Below are 16,361 nucleotides of genomic sequence, written 5' to 3' on the forward strand. Positions count from 1 at the left end.
ACCAGTGCAACTTTAATGCCAGTAATAGTGATGCTACTTCATTTGACAATACGAATAGAAAACTAATGACAAGTAGAACTTTTAAAAATATAAAGAATAATGAAGGAAGAAATGCTAATACTAACTTAGATCAAGAAAGAATGTTACAGGCAACAAGTGAGCTGCAATTAGGCTACCTTGACAAAATTTTGGAGATAATACTGAAAAGAAATATAAAAACCACAATTGCTTCTTTTAACTAAATAATATTAAAACAAATTCACTTATTTTCTCTGTTGCTAACATAGATTTTTTTTATTAGATTGATAATTTGGGTATCACATACAAAGAACTTATTAAAACACAAGTTCTTCTAAGATATTTCATGTAATTATGCCTTTAGGTAATAACGTCTGTGTAGTGCTTTATAGTTTAAAGTATTTCTCACATATTTTTTCTCCTATGAATTAGGTATCATCTCTGTCATCATTTTTTAAGTGAGAAAATACAGCTACATAAAAGTTGAGTGACTGGTTTAATGTCACTCAAATACTAATGGTTGGGCTGTGATACAACTTATAATCTCATTCTCATCTTTCTTTCCTTTTTTATTGCCTATGCCATACTACATAATCACACTCTGAGGCAGACAGGTTTGAATAATTATGTCTATAATCATTTAAGTGTAATGATTTATTAAAACAATTTTAGAACCAAGTATTTTACACTTATTTTATAAAAGTACAGTAAAAAAATTTTCATGGTCTTCAATTAATTAATACTAACTACTAATAAATTACTAACTACAACATGATCCCACAGTACCTTTGGAAACCTCAAAGACTAATAAAATTACATTTTTCTGAGAAGTGATGAGATCAAATGATCAACAAAATGGCTGATAAAATTTTCTTAAAATCATTGTAATTTTCCCCATATAATGACTGAAAGTTTTACTGAGTTGAAAGTTGTAACAAATTCAAAAGCATAAATCAAATAGAGAAAAACCTTTACAGTCTGAAAAAGCAAATACCTTAACTTAAAAGTTTAAGAATCTTTCTGAAGCAAGAATATTAATGAATAAAATTAAGTATGTATTTTGTTATTTTTCAATTGCTAGAAAATAATGGGGCTAAAGAAGCCTTGCCTCAAGAAACAGGACACCTGACCTAGGTCCTGGCTCTGACGCCACATTGCTAGGTGTTTCGAAAAAGTTATTTAATAAGAGTGTTAGGCTAGATTAATGGTTTTTAATTGGGAATGTGTGTGAAATTCCTAGAGAATTTTTTTTTTTTCAAAATAGACTTGCTTGAAGCCTTTCCCTGGATATTCTGAGATGCCCAGGGGATGGGGAGGATAGAGTGAATGGGGAGTTAGATGGGTATGGGATGTGTATTTAAAAACAGTACAGGGTGGCCAGGCACATTGGCTTATGCCTGTAATCCCAGCACTTTGGTAGGCTGAGGCAGGTGGAGTTCAAGACCATCCTGGGCAACATGGTGAAACCCCTTCTCTACCACAAATACAAAAATTAGCCAGGCTTGGTGGTGGATTCCTGTAATCTCAGCTACTTGGGAGGTTGAGGTGGGAGAATTGCTTGAATTTGGGAGGTAGAGGTTGGAGAATTGCTTGAATCTGGGAGGTAGAGGTTGCAGTAAGCCAAGATGGTGCCACTGCACTTCAGCCTGGTAGACAGAGTGAGACTCTGTCTCTTAAAAAAAAAAAAAAAAAGTACAGGGGTGGGGTGAGGTTTTGATGAAATGGTTTTAAATTTTGAAACTGGGTGATAGGTACATGGAGGTTCATTATACCATTCTCTTGATTTTTGTAGGAAAAAAAAAAGCTCTCCAAATGAGTCTAATACACCTTTAGTAGAGCAGTGCTTCTTAAAAGTTAATGTCTCAAACAAGTTGCCTGGGTATCTCATTAAATGCACTTTCTGATTTAGTAGGCTGGAGAAGCCTGCGAGGCTGAAGTTCTAGCAAGTTCCCAGGTGATACTGATTCTGCTGGGCCATGGGCCACATTTGAGCATCAAGGTGTTAAAAAACCATGGGACTAAATGATTACCAACCAGAATACTCTCTTTCCTAAGCAGGTCATAGGATGAAGTTTCTTGGTCATCATTTAGTAAGTAAAAATATAAATCAAATTATATAATTTTTATTAATATATAAAAATGAATAAGAAAAAAATATTATTTCTCATGCTGGAAAAACACTGCTCAAATAATAGAGCTCATCTATGAAAAAAGAGCATAGAAGATTATGATGTAAGCCAAGACTTAAGACAATTTAAATAAATCTACTATCCAACAGATCTAGTGTTTACATATTAAGAAGAGCTTTGTACCAGAACTGTACTGTCATGTTTCTGCCCAAAGGCTGTCATGATAAAGTTTATTATCAATTACTGCTTTACAAGTATAAAATAAGTTAAGCTGTCATAATTTTCTCAGCCAGAATTCCTAAACTGTCAAAGAATGTCAATTTTCAATCTGACATAGAGAAGAAAATTATCTGTTATTCTGACCTCTAATTTCTTGACATTTTAATGCCATAATTGCTATGGTTAGTGCTGCTTCATGATTTCACCTGTCAAGGAAAAATGAATCAATAACCTTAAGCTATTTTTCAAACTTTAGCACCAACTTCAAAACTCAAAGTTATAGGCAGATAATTTTTTTTTTTACAAAGGAGACATATATATTCATATATTCAATATGTCTCTTTTTAAATTAGTGCTTAATTTAAGCATGAAAAAAATCCGTCTTAGGCTAGTTGGAGTTTAGTGTAACTATAATTAGCCTTCCTTTGGTTTTATTTATATGAAATGAACAGTCTTTCCATTATAAAAATACTAAGATAAACATTATCAAATAAAATAAATGTATTGAGCTCAAGAAAATGGTTATTATTTTAAACTCTGCTTTTTCCAAGAGCCTGTATCCAACCACTTAGGTGGGAATCAACTCTCTCACGTCATGACACAGCAGTACAAGACCTCCAAAAACTCAACAAGAATGTTTTAAGGAAAGGTACTGTGCCTCTCAGATGGTCTAAAAGTAGGGGTTGTAAATAGGCAAGGGCAAATAAATGACCACTAAATAATGAATATGCTGCACTTCATTCCATCTTATCTGGGTTCTCTGTTATGACCATAGATGTATTAGCACTTCTTTACAGAGAGAGCAACTGAGGTAACGTGAGATTGAATAACTCAGCCTCATTTACCCAGCTCACAGGATTCAGGCGGGCTCTCATCCTTTGGAGGACACTATTTCTCACATTCTTAAATTTTAGTGCAGCACTGCCTTTGTGGGAATCTGTTAGCTTCTACATGGCTAACCGGCATTAACAGCAATGGGAATATGTTAGAGGGGCAAATGGTGGGAAATGGGAGAGGGGAAATTAACTAGCATTCCTTGAAATCATTTAATCTGTTATGTCTACACTGTACTAAATGGCCCCCTAGTGGTCACAAGGAGATAGAGGCCCTTCCTAAGCAATCTTGAGTCCACACAGGTCCACGGGGTCACTGTAAACCTCTCTGCTGGTGTGTGCTGAGGCCTCTGCAGGCTGGGGGAAGGGAGGTAACAGTATTCCAGGTATGTGTTCCTTCACATGTAGTGTTTTAAGACTGACACAGAATTATAGGGTTGAGGAAGTGGGCAAGAGGTTTGGGGAGAAAGAACATACATTTCACAGTATGACTCCAGGTCTCTCTAATGAAACCTGAGTGTCTGGCAGTTATGAGCTCTGAATGAGCATGCTGAAAGGAGACAGAGTCCTGGGCTGAGGCACCCTAGCAGTAGACAGTCTGCATCACTAGAAGGTAATAAAGCTGTAATACAAGATATTGTTCAGACCATCTATAGAATAAGCCAACATATGTTTGAACCATTCCCATTCAATAGAAGACAATTTTTAATTTTTACATTTCTATGTAATGTTTCATTAAGAAGTCCTACAGTTTAAAAAGCCTTATACACATTTTTTTTTTCACTGTCCAAAGCACTGACGTCTTATTTTGTAGAAACAGGTATTCTGATAAGATTCAAATAATGAACACTGTATCCATGTAAAGAAAGTTTCCATGTAAAGAAGGTTTCCATTTTAATTCCATTTTCAAATTATTTCAGTTGTCTTTTTTTAAACCCTCCTTTAAATTGCAAAAACCTACTTTTCTGTCAATTTTAGTGCTGCTTTGCCCTTTCATCATGTATAAGATGCTTAATATAGTTTTATTTTGCTCAAAAGGATTAACTTGCAACATTCTTTATAAGAACAGAACTTTATTATAATGGGTAAAAATGTGTAACCAAATGTTCAGAAGCAAAAATGTCTATGACAATTAAAAGTCAAAAGACAATTTAAAGTTGATCTTGGAATACAAGGATGAACTATTACATTTGTTTTCTTTTTCTCTGATTCTAAAAGGTATTAGTCTTAAAAGAATAATTTATAAAGTATTTAATAAAATAGGCGTGTGATAAGCAAGGGTATATACTTAAGAGAATAATTAAGCTCAGAATTATCTCCTACCAAATAATCTGATTACAATTTATACACAATTGGGGGTACTCAGTTGGGTGAGTATAATGATTTGTAGAGAAAATTCCTTATCTCACCAGCCAATTTCATAATACCTGCCTTCTCTCTCATTCATTCATTCTCTCTGTTTTTCTCTTGGCTTCAGGCAATAATTTTATCTTCTTGTGCACACAATATGGTACAATATTGCCCCTAATAATATGCTTGCAATGTGTTCTCAGAGTATTTTGCCCTAAGGGTCCAAGATCAACGATTATGAGGCTCTTCCGTTCCTTTACCTATTCTCTGCTTGAACCATACAAATGGAGTCATTTTAATTTTATAGAGGTATATAAGAAATAAACTTATAAATGCAAATTTTTTGGTAGAGCTTCATTTCTCAAATCTACAAGTTTTCCACCTCTAAAATAAAAAATAAAAAAAGGCATTCCACTGGCTGGAGATGTAGAAATGATTACTTGTTTTGCATACGACAGATGGCAGATATCTGGTAGAATGGAAGACTGGGATATCGCTTCCTTGAAGCAACACTTATGTAGCAGCTGTTGCAGCTTCACTGTTTCCACTTATCTGAAATCATTTTGTGCAATGTAGAAGTGATTTAAGTAATATTTTATATGAATATTTTCACTAAAAATACTAGACGCACACTACAACACATTATTTCCAACTGTTAGCTATAAACATTTCAGATTGAGAATATATAGGAATAAAACAGCATGACTGCATCTATTTCATTCATGCACTTTTTGAGTATTCCATCTAGAAGGTGGAAATATTGCTTTTATTTATTTATTATTTTCTTGAGACAGGGTCGTGCTCTGTCACCCAGGCAGGAGTGCAGTAGCACAATCTTGGCTTATGGTAACCTCTTGCTTCCTGGGCTCAAGCGATCCTCCCACCTCAGCCACCAGAGTAGCTGGGACCTCAACCCCCAGAGTAGTGGGCCTGGGCCACCACACCCTGCAATTTTTGTATTTTTTTGTAGAGATGGGGTTTCAGCATATTGTCCAGGACAGATGCAAGCCCTCCTCCCGCCTTGGCCTCCCAAAGGGCTGGGATTTCAGGTGTGAGCCACCAAGCATGTAATCCCAGCTATTTTTAAGAATAGCCACACTGGCAGATTATTTTAATGTGAAGTATTCATATTTAAATATTCAGCTAGGTTTCATTTATTACTAACACACATAAAGCATTAAAGATTTTAATGGAGATTTTGAAGTAAGAAAAGTAAAATATAGAAATATATTAAAAATGTCTGCAATTTTAAAAGGAACCACACACTGGTCTCATTACTTGTTTTTGGCCTTTTTTCAATTTTTCCATATATGTCAAGAACCTAAAATCTATGTTTTGTAAAAAGTTATGTTGAAAAAAATATTATACAGAAAGAGATGGAATGTCAAATTTCTGTTTGAGAGATGACAGAAATTTTTGGAATAATATAGGACTTAACACCTACCTCCCTGAGTACAGGATCAGTGATACTATCCAGGTTCACAGAGCCTTCATAAGTCAAGTAGTGAAAAACGTTCAGAGCCCGAACTGCTTCTGGTCCTCGCTGCTTATAGCCAAATATAAGGTCAATCCACTGATGAAGTTGGCAAGAAACAAATTCACTTTCTAGGGCCTGAAATGAGTCAAGAAAGAAACGAGAGACTGTGAAAACTTAGTAGACCTTCATATCCTTTTTTTTTTAACTTTGAAATATTATGTATAAAAAAGGAGAATATGCTCTTTACATTTCTTTACTTGATTTATATGTATCAGATCTTCAGTTCCTAGAAATGGAAAAATACTACTCAGTCGTATTTTACAGAGATCTAAATGAAAATTTTCTCTTTCTAAAATGCTAAACTTTCTCTTGGCTCCATTATGTATACAATATGAATTAAATATAAATAAATTTCTTATAAAAACACACTCATGTTTAAAAGAAAAATAATTTAAAATATTCTTTTTAAAACCATGTTACAATTTCATTTCTCATTTTTAAATATTAGTTTGAAATTAAGCAAATTTATGAGAAACTCTGAAATACATTTGTTTTCCTTCCTAAAGTCTTCCAGCTTACCTCTGAGATGACTAGAAGGGAATGTCTTTCTTCTGCTCTGAATTAACTCAGCTATTATAAAGTTTGGGAATCACTGGTCAATTTTGGATGTTTGCTAGCTAATGGGAGAGAAATGCAAATTACTAAGAGTCAAGGGCCACCCTAAGCTTCCATAACCAGAAAAAAAAAAAAAAAAAAAAAAAAAAGCCCTTTACATCCTAAGAAGCCATCAGACGCTTCCTAGAGGTATCTTGACAGGCAGGTAGGGAGTCTTGCTCAGGTCCGTGAAATGAGCAGTGATGGTACATGGCTCACTACGCCTCTCACTGCAGCCATTTATCATCAAATTCCTATTGATTTAAAGAGGACACTGATTTCAACAACATGAAAAAAAGCTGTACATCTAGCTTTGTAAATTTTAGCTATGCATAGTCATATAAGACAATTTTCTAAATTATGGCTGTCACTAAATATGTGAATAAAATCATTCTCTGTGATTTTTATGATGTTGAAACCAATTTGTAATTCACTTAATGAATAAATTATTTCTTAAATTAGATCACTGAAAACTGCTTTTCATTTTTTAAGTATATAAAATATTATAAATAATACTTTTCAACTTTTCCTGTGATCACATGTAACTAGTAATTTATTCCTTTCAAACCCTTTCTTGATTTACTCTTTTCATTTTTTTTTTGTATTTCTTCTACACCAATTAGTGTGGATGTTTCTCATTCAGCAATGTAAACAATGACATTTTATGAAAGAACAGAATTTCCGTACTAAAGCTAAACAGAATGTCTATACTGTCTATCTCATCGATCTTGAAATAACAGTTCAGAGTGGAACATAGGAAAAGAGAAAAAAGTACGAAAGAAGAGATGGTTAAAATTCTGTACTATGTCTACAGTAGTTTGGTCAATTTGTATAAATGATTTTGTCAATTCTCTGTAACTATTCAATTAAGAAAAAAGGTCAGTCTAATTATTTAGTAACATTTTCAGTGTCTAATATAATAAATAAAAGGATTTTTTAAAATGAATAAATAGAAGTTCATTATTGAGAGTAACTATTGCTGAAGTCTATTCACAGGAATTCAAATTAGTTATGGAATCAGATATACAATTTAAAGGAAGATTTTACCAACATGATCAAGCTAAGCAGTATTCATTACAAATATATCTTATAGATACCATGAAAGAAATGTTTGATGAAATTTACTATTATCTCTATTAGAGTAAAATCATTGTTGAATAAAATATTTAAGGCAATCATGAATGGCAGTGGGAATGATGACTTTTCTATAATTTGAACTTTTAAAATGTGTTTTTTCTCTTATTTTCATTTTCCTTCCACCACTGTAGGCAATAACTTAATGTATTTAATGTTTCTCCTTTTATTTACAAGTGCCCTTATAAAATATTACTCATTCTTTTGTGGATATGCTTTTCAAGTACTGAAACTATACAGGGTTAAAAGTTTCATTTTGTTCCTTACTTTCCTCATTAAGTATTATTTAAAAAATCTACCTATGTCACTGTGTGACTAGCCCATTGCTTCTTGTGGCTGCACAAACTCCCTGTAACAAACACCAGGCTGCCTCTAATCCCCATGACACGTGGCTATGATAAAGGCACCTTTGGATCTTTGTAAGAATTTCTTTGGGATTTATAATCTGAAGTAGAACTGGGAGTGCATACTTAATGTGAGTCATCAGTGCCCACTCTCTAGTAGGGCATGACAGTTTCTATATGTTTAGATCTCCATTCACTCTTAGTATTATCCAGGTTTCTCATTTTGGCCAGTATAAGAGATTCAAAATAATACCTCATTGCTTTAATTTTTACTCCTCTAATTACTAACAGATTCGACATCTTTTTAACATGCTTGTTGGTCTTTTGGGTTTTCTTTTCTATAAATTTCCTGTTCATATCTTTTGCCCATTTAAACAATGGAGGTTCTTGTCTTTATATTGTTGATTTATGTATTTGATTTTATCATTATTACTTTTTAGACAGGATCTCACTCTATCACCCGGGCTGGAGTGCAGTGGTGCGACCTCAGCTCACTGCAACTTCCACCTCCTGGGCTCAAGTGGTCTTTCCACCTCAGCCTCCCAAGTAGCTGGGACTACAGGCATGCATCACCATGCCCAGCTAATTCTTGTATTTTTGTATTTTGTATTTTTGTATTGCAGGAACAGGGTTTTGCCATATTGCCCTCGAACTCCTGAGCTCAGGTGATCTGCAGGCCTTGGCCTCCCAAAGTGCTGGAATTACAGACCTGAGCCACTGTACCCAGCCTGACTTACATATTTTAGATAAGAGTTCCTTGTTGGTTTGAAACATTGCAAATGCATTCTCCCAAATGTCATATATCTATTAACTTTATCCCTGTTCTTTGTTGCATGTGTTTTCTTAATTTTGAGATCATCAAATTATGTTCTAAAAATGTTTATGCTTTGGGGTTTTGTCTTGAATTACAGAGATAACTATATTTTGATCAATTAGCTTTACATCTATGGTTTTGCTTTTCTATATTTTGGTCTTTAATTAATCTAGTTCTACTATTAAACAAAAATTCCTTTACTCGGAGATGTGTTGTGTTATCTTGAATGTGTGAATATATATTGGAAACAAAGACATAAAACTGCCATTATTTACAGATAATATCATAATCTACATAGAAGCAGCCTAGCCTCCTTCCTCACTCTTTTCTTTTGCTCTCTCTTCTATGTATCTATCATGTCTACATATGTGTGTCCAGCTTTCTATATTTTTCATTTCTATTATTAGCTTATTATCTTTATTTTCTTTTGCTCTTTTCTATGTATCTATCATGTCTGCAAATGTGTCCAGCTTTCTATATTTTTCATATTTATTATCTTAATTATCTTTATTTCTTAAATATCTCAATATGTGGTAGAATTTATTCTTTTTTTCAGGATTAACTAGGTTATTCAGGAACATTTATTCTTCTTTGTAACTTTTACAGTAAGTGATAGATATATTAAAAGTGGAAATGCCAATCAGTTTATGAATTAATTTGTGAACACTGACATTAGGTTTTACTATCCAAGATCCCCAAATATCTCAATATATACAGATCATTTTCTATGTCCTTTATTAATGTTAAAAATTAAAATTTTTTCCAAAAAAGTTTTATTTTTCTTGGTTAAGTTTACTCCAAGATACTTCATAAATTTTAATGCAACTGTAATGTTTACAAAAATTTTTTTTATACTTGGTTATCAATGCTGTCGAACAATGCTAATGATTCCTAAAAGTTGATTGTGTTTCTAGCAACTCTTACTAGTTAAACCTATAACTTCTTCATTTTTTTTCTTATAGAATTGTTTTTAGCTTTAAGAACTATGTAAAACAGCAGTGGTGATATGGAAAATCCCTGTCCTTTTCCTGATCTTAAGGGTTAAACTCTACTTAGTCCTGATGCAATACACACACACATACATACATACACACACACACACACACACACACACACACACACACAGAGGCATACACGCACACACATTTAGTAACAATAATAATTCATTTAGAATTTTTATATTTATAGCCATTCATGAAATGAGTCTTAATTTCTTTTTCCTTTTTTCTCCCCTGCAGTATCTTTGGAATTAAGATCCGACTAGCCTCATAGAATGAGCTGGACAGCTTTCCATGTTTCCTGGAACAGTTTGTATAAGAAAAGGAATTCATTATCTGTTGAAAATTTGGTAGAATTTACCTGTAATATAATACAGGTCTTGAATTTTTTGGGGGGATGGGAAGATTTTACCATTTAAATTTCCATAAGTCTTGTAAGTCTCAATTTTGACATTTTAAATATTTTTTTCTCAGCATTCATCCATCTCAGTTTTAAAATGTATTAGCTCATAGGTATCCGTAATCATCTTTAATTAAATTTAAAAATATTTATGTCTCTAGCTATATACTCTATTCTATATATTAGAGAAGCAGCATAGGGAATCAATCAATAATTATAATTAAATAATTGTATCTGTTTTTGTTATAAAATTAAATGACAAAGAAATAATGAGGTAGGAGGTAAAACAAAGTCTTGCAGATTTTTTATCTTGTTATTTACTGTGCAGAGAGAAAAGAAGATACATTTAAAAGCTAAATGTAGTTCAAAATCAAATTAATATCTTAGAATGGAACATTAGCTACCAACAATTAAAATATAACAACTTATCTAAAGCTGAAGCTTGACATTAAGACTCTTTACTATAAACACTATTGACCGGTCACTGGTATCTGTTTATTTAGTTCTTTTCAGAACTGTTTCTATATACAAACCCATTTTGCACTTTGAAACAGGATTTTAGTACAATGCTTACATTGGAAAAATATAAAGAAATATTTGATTACTAAGCTATTAGTGTCATAATGGTCTTAAGAGCTTTCTTTTCCCTCCACTTGTGTATCTAAAGGCAGAAGCAATTGCGTTAAGCCTAGATAAACCAGTTCCCAATCCATAGCTCTACCCTGGGGATACGCAAGGAAGGAAATACAGAGTGATATTTAAACTAGAGAGGATATCTCTTAGATGGATAATATTAGATGGATAATATTCTAATTTCTATTTTGTCCTATGAGTATTAGATGGTACAAAATTCTTTTTTTAGCAGGTTTGGAAGAAAAGCTTCTCTGAAATTTATGATAAAAAAAGTAGGCTACTGAATTTAACTGTGAGGTGACAATATTTCTCCTGAATTTTAAAATTTAAGAATATTAAATACCCATGTCTTCTTCTAGACCAGAGCAAAAATATTTATTTCCCATCCCTTTTTCTCATTACCTCAAAAATCTGCTTTTGGGATTAAAAAATTCTCTAAGTAGAGTTGCATATATTCAAGTGGATATTCAGAAAGCCATACTGTCATTTCTGTAGTGTCTATGCCAGCTTCTTTTCATAATTAAACTGAAGTTGCAGCTATTACAACTTTAATAATTCAACTGTTTTAAGTAGAGACAATATAGTTGTCTTTGATGTTTATTTTGGGGGGCTTAAATCATTCTAGTACTTGACTGTTTACTGGCTGTATAATACAGAAGATTATTTCCAGCCCTCAGAGCTCTCCACGTGGGTTACTACAACAGACTTCAAACTTTTTCTGTAATCCAATCTGTCTGGTGCCCTGCCTGTGGGACAGACTTGTCAAGCCATCATGTCCACACTGCCATTCTCTATTACCAACTGCCACTGCTCCTCCCAGCATAACCTGTCTGACTCAGGCCTTTCAAACCTCCATCCCACCTTTTCCCACTGTTCTTCAGGAATTCCTGATATAAATCCTTCCCTCCCCTCGTACAGACACTTCACAGCCCTTGGACACATAGCAGCTGGTATGTCCTCAGAGCTTTTGCTTTTTTTCTCTCTAACTTGAAAGCATTATTTTTCCGCTTGTTTTTGAAGACCTACCTATCCTTCTTACTCAAGTTCAGTGTTTGCTTCTTGTGTCCTCAGCTCTCACTTGTTTTTTCAATGAATTTCTACTCAACACTTTTCATCAGTATAGTTCTGTTACTTAATAGAGGAAGACAACACATGCGAATTTACTTGTGAAATCATTTTACAACAAACTGTGAGGTACTGTACAAATGAATGGGAAGACTGCCAATTAGCACTTCATAGTTTCAAAAGTTAACAGTACATCCTCAAATCGAAAGTAAGCCTTTTGAAGATAGGGACTTTAATTCTTATCTTGCATTTCCCGTAACTCTTAACCTAGCATTGGGTAATAATTGTTTAATAAATATTTATAGGTTTATTAATTAAAGCAATGGAAAAATGTGATGGTCACAAGAGGAAGGAATAAAAGAACTGTCAGGAATGAGGGCGGGGTTGGGGAAGAAGCTCATTCATTCACCCAGCAAATATTGATTGACCATCTGCTTTGTGACAGACCCTCTTCTAGATTGTAAGATTATGGCAGTGAACAGAAAAACCCAAAGTCCCTGCAAGAGAGTTTACACTGTAGTGGGAGGAGACCAACAAAAAACTAAGATAATTAGTAAGATACAGGGTGTGTCACAGGATGGGGAGTTAGGGAGCATGTGTGGTGGGGGGAGGATTGCTAAATTAGGGGAGGAGGCCAGGGAAGGCTTCCCTGAGTTTGCGACCAGTAAGGACCCCAGTGAAGAAAGGAACTGTAAGGACATCTGGGATAAGAGCATTTCAAACAGAGGGAACATTCATTCATTCAACATGGAGCACCTGTTATGTGCCAGGCAGTGTTCTAGGCCCTGAGATACTGTGATAAACAAGACAAAACCTCTGATCTCTGACGGTAGATCCCACTGAAATGTAAATAAACAAGGGGAATATAGTCTAATCTCACTCTTGCCTCAAATTACTGACCACCTACCATATGTCAGATATTAGCCTTGGAGAGCACATAGATGAATAAGCATTTGATGTACTGAAAAAGATTACGGTATAGTGAACTGTAATGTTGAGTCTGGCTTTTTCCTCTGCTTAGAATTTTTGCTAAAGGGCCAAGTTGACAACAGGCACTAAACACTCATGATTTCAACTTAGCAGAACTCTCTAACATGTTTTGCTAAGATGGATTTATCTATTTCTGCTGCTGTAGCCATCACTACTCCACACAATCATCCCCCACACTTGACCTGCCTCTGTAAGACTAGAGAAACCTGAGGGAAAACAGCCATTGGTAGGAGGTCCCAGAGGGAGACTATAGGCTCAAATTTTAAAATATACCCAGATTCAGTAAGTTCTTACTACTTTTACTGCTACCCCCAGTCCAAGACACCGTAATCTCTCCTAATACCTTCTGGCAGAGTTCCCTGATTTTACCCTTGCAGAATCATTCATTCCCAACACTGCAGCCAACGTGATCTTTTCAAAACATAAGGAAGATCAGTCACTCTTCTACTCAAAACATTGCAAGGACTTTACATCTTATTCAGGTTTAAAAGGCAACGTACTTACGATGGCCCTCGAGACCCTGTGTGATGCTCCCCAATGACTGCTCAGTCCTCCTCTCCTACTGTGTACCCACTTGCTCACCCGATGCTGCCCACTGGCCTCCTTGCCAAGCACATCCCTGCCACAGGGCCTTTGCTCCAATGTTCCCCTTGCCCAAGATGCTCTTTCCCCAAGAGAGTCACTTGGCTCCCTCCCTCCATTCCTCCAGGCCTACCTCTAATCTCCCTTTACAGGGAGACTGTCCTGACCTCTCTCCCTTGCAGGTACTCCTGGTCCCATTTCCGTCCAGTGTTATTTTCTAGCACCGACCACCTTCTAACATAATAGACATTTCATTTTTAAAAAACTGTCTGTCGCCTGTCTCCCTTTGATCAAAAGTAAGCTGCAGGAGGGCAGGGATCCTTGCAAACACATAAAACAGTACCCAGAACACTCAACAGGTAGCTACTGAATAAACGCCATCAGTGTTTACTGGAACTGTTTGTTTGTCTGTGTTCCTAACTAGAGTGCACCTTCTGAAGCCACTCACTCATCCTTGGGTTCCAAGAGCCCAGAGTAGGATGAAAGTACACGATGTCCCCTTAACTATGGAATGAATGAAGGAATTTCTCTAGCTCTACTTAGAGTAGGACCCATGGCCATTCTTTGTATTTTCCATAATGCCTTGCTCATAACTAGCTCTCAGTAAAGGCTTTCGGAATGAATAAGTCCTCAATTTTAGAAATAAGGAGGACACTGCAGTTCTAAGAGATAGGGTGTCTTATTTCCAAGTGTCATGGCATATGGTAAGCTGCACCTGACAGTGATGACTTGAGCAAACCTTGAGAATGACCCTTTCTGGCAGACCCACCTGAATGCAGTTGAGAGTCCCAAGCTAGGGAAACAGGCTGGCCAACCTGGAGATCCATTTCTTATTTATGAGGAATATCCGAGCCCTCTCTGGCCCATCTCATGGAACACGGGCTATACTGAGAATCAAGGCCCTTTGTTTTGGGTTACATGAAGGTTGCCAGATGGAAGTTGTTGCGGTTGGGTGGGTCAGTGTTAAGCGAAAGTGAAAATGCGATATAAACAGCAGGCTTTTCGCAAGAGGTTGCAGTTCTCCTGTCTAGCCTGCTGCCACTGAGCCATATGGGTCTCCTGCCAGCCTGCTACCACGGGACTCTTTCCCCATAGGTAAGTCACCAGTAAAACCTTATGTCATGCTTACTGGCTCTGGGTCCCTTCTTGGCCTCTAGAACCTGGCGCCATCCCTGTTGAAGTTAATAGAGTTCAGCACAACACACGGCTAATAGGTGTTCCAGAGCTGGCACTCAAACACAAGATATTTATTTCAGTATTTGAAATTTCTACATAAGACTTCCAAAAATGCTTACGTTATTTGCTTAAAATTCTCTTTTAAGCTGGGTTAAAAAAAAAAAAGTAGATTACACCCCAAATGCAAATGTGAAAATTTGCATTTGGGTTCTAATCTACTTAAAAAAATCCCAGCTTAAAAAGGAAACATTTTCTTTGAAATACAGACATTTTGTAAAGGCTGCAATACAGTAAGAACACAGCCACACTGGAACTCTGCTTCTCCTGCCTCAGTTGCTGTGCATGCTCTGCTGACTGCAGACAGCCTGCAGTTGGCCCAACAGCACCAGGAATCTGTTGGGCTGAGGGCTGGAGGAGATTACCAATGCACATTCGTGAAAGGGCCTTTTTCTTAAACAAATTTTTAAAAGGTTAGATTATGATGGATGAACCCAGCATTAGGTTAATGTTATCAGAGATACTTTCTATTTCTGTCCTTTGTCAGAAGGTCAGATTATAATCAGGTTAGAACTAAACACAATACTTTATTAATGTTTCATGAGTAAGTCAGTTGTAATAAGCCTAGCTTCATGTGGATAAATTAAATCAATTCTTGATGTATAAACTTAATACACTTAGAATTTATTGAAATGTCTACTAAAAGTGTGTATATCACTTTTCCAGATTTTCTAGTGAGAGTAAATTTTGTATTTCACAGCTCTTCAGTGAAACACAATTTTTGCCACTGTATTTACAAAACAAACAATTCTAGCCAATTATATATATTATTGTCCATAACTTAAAAAACAAAGTACTGTTTCATTTTTAAAAAATAGGAAAAGGAAATGAGGTTGTAGACATGTAAAGTCTGCTACAAATGCATCAAATACCTGCTGTTCAATTGCTGCCATGCAATAATAAGGCTGGGCATTTAATAATCAATGATATCCCTTTTTATAACATTTTGTCATCTTTTCCTTGAATTTCTTAATGATAGTTTGAAAGAAGAGGGAGGGAATATTCATAGATATAGACTACTAATCCACACAAAGAAATGGAGGCTTTTTACCACTGTGAATGTCATTTCTTTGAGATATATGACATTTTCATTTTATACTTTAGGCTCATTACAAAGAATTCTTTCAAATAACTGAAGACAATCCTAGTCAAAATTATAAATATACTAGAGCACATTTTCTCTAAACCTATTTCATAAGAACTAAATCCTGTATGAACTACCCAGCCAATATAAAGTTAGAAACTTTTCAAGTTACAAGACAACATAAAAAATAAAGCCTATATTCATAGAATTTATGGAAAATTCAAATACTTGATATTTTATATTAGTGCCTATGTTTTGTATATTACAGAAATACCCAACAAATAAACACTCCTTCAGCAAATATGAACCTATGTAGATAACTGGTTACATTTTCTAGTTTTTTGTTTTGTTTTTTTTTTTGGAGATCGAGTCGCTCTGTGTTGCCAGGCTGGAGTGCAGTGGTG

General features: G+C 35.1%; 1 protein-coding gene across 17 annotated transcripts in view; it reads right to left on the reverse strand.

Moving 5' to 3' along the window:
- The window catches only part of NBEA (neurobeachin), a 702,569-nt gene that overhangs the window by 37,435 nt on the left and 648,773 nt on the right, over window positions 1–16,361 (reverse strand). For all 17 annotated transcript variants that reach the window (XM_074387836.1, XM_074387843.1, XM_074387839.1 and 14 more), the window contains one exon: window positions 5,994–6,161. In XM_074387836.1, the coding sequence (XP_074243937.1) occupies window positions 5,994–6,161 (168 nt within the window). The remainder of the gene's footprint in view (window positions 1–5,993; window positions 6,162–16,361) is intronic.

The sequence above is a fragment of the Saimiri boliviensis genome, chromosome 16 (genome assembly GCF_048565385.1).
Source record: "Saimiri boliviensis isolate mSaiBol1 chromosome 16, mSaiBol1.pri, whole genome shotgun sequence".
Classification (NCBI taxonomy): Eukaryota; Metazoa; Chordata; class Mammalia; order Primates; family Cebidae; genus Saimiri; species Saimiri boliviensis.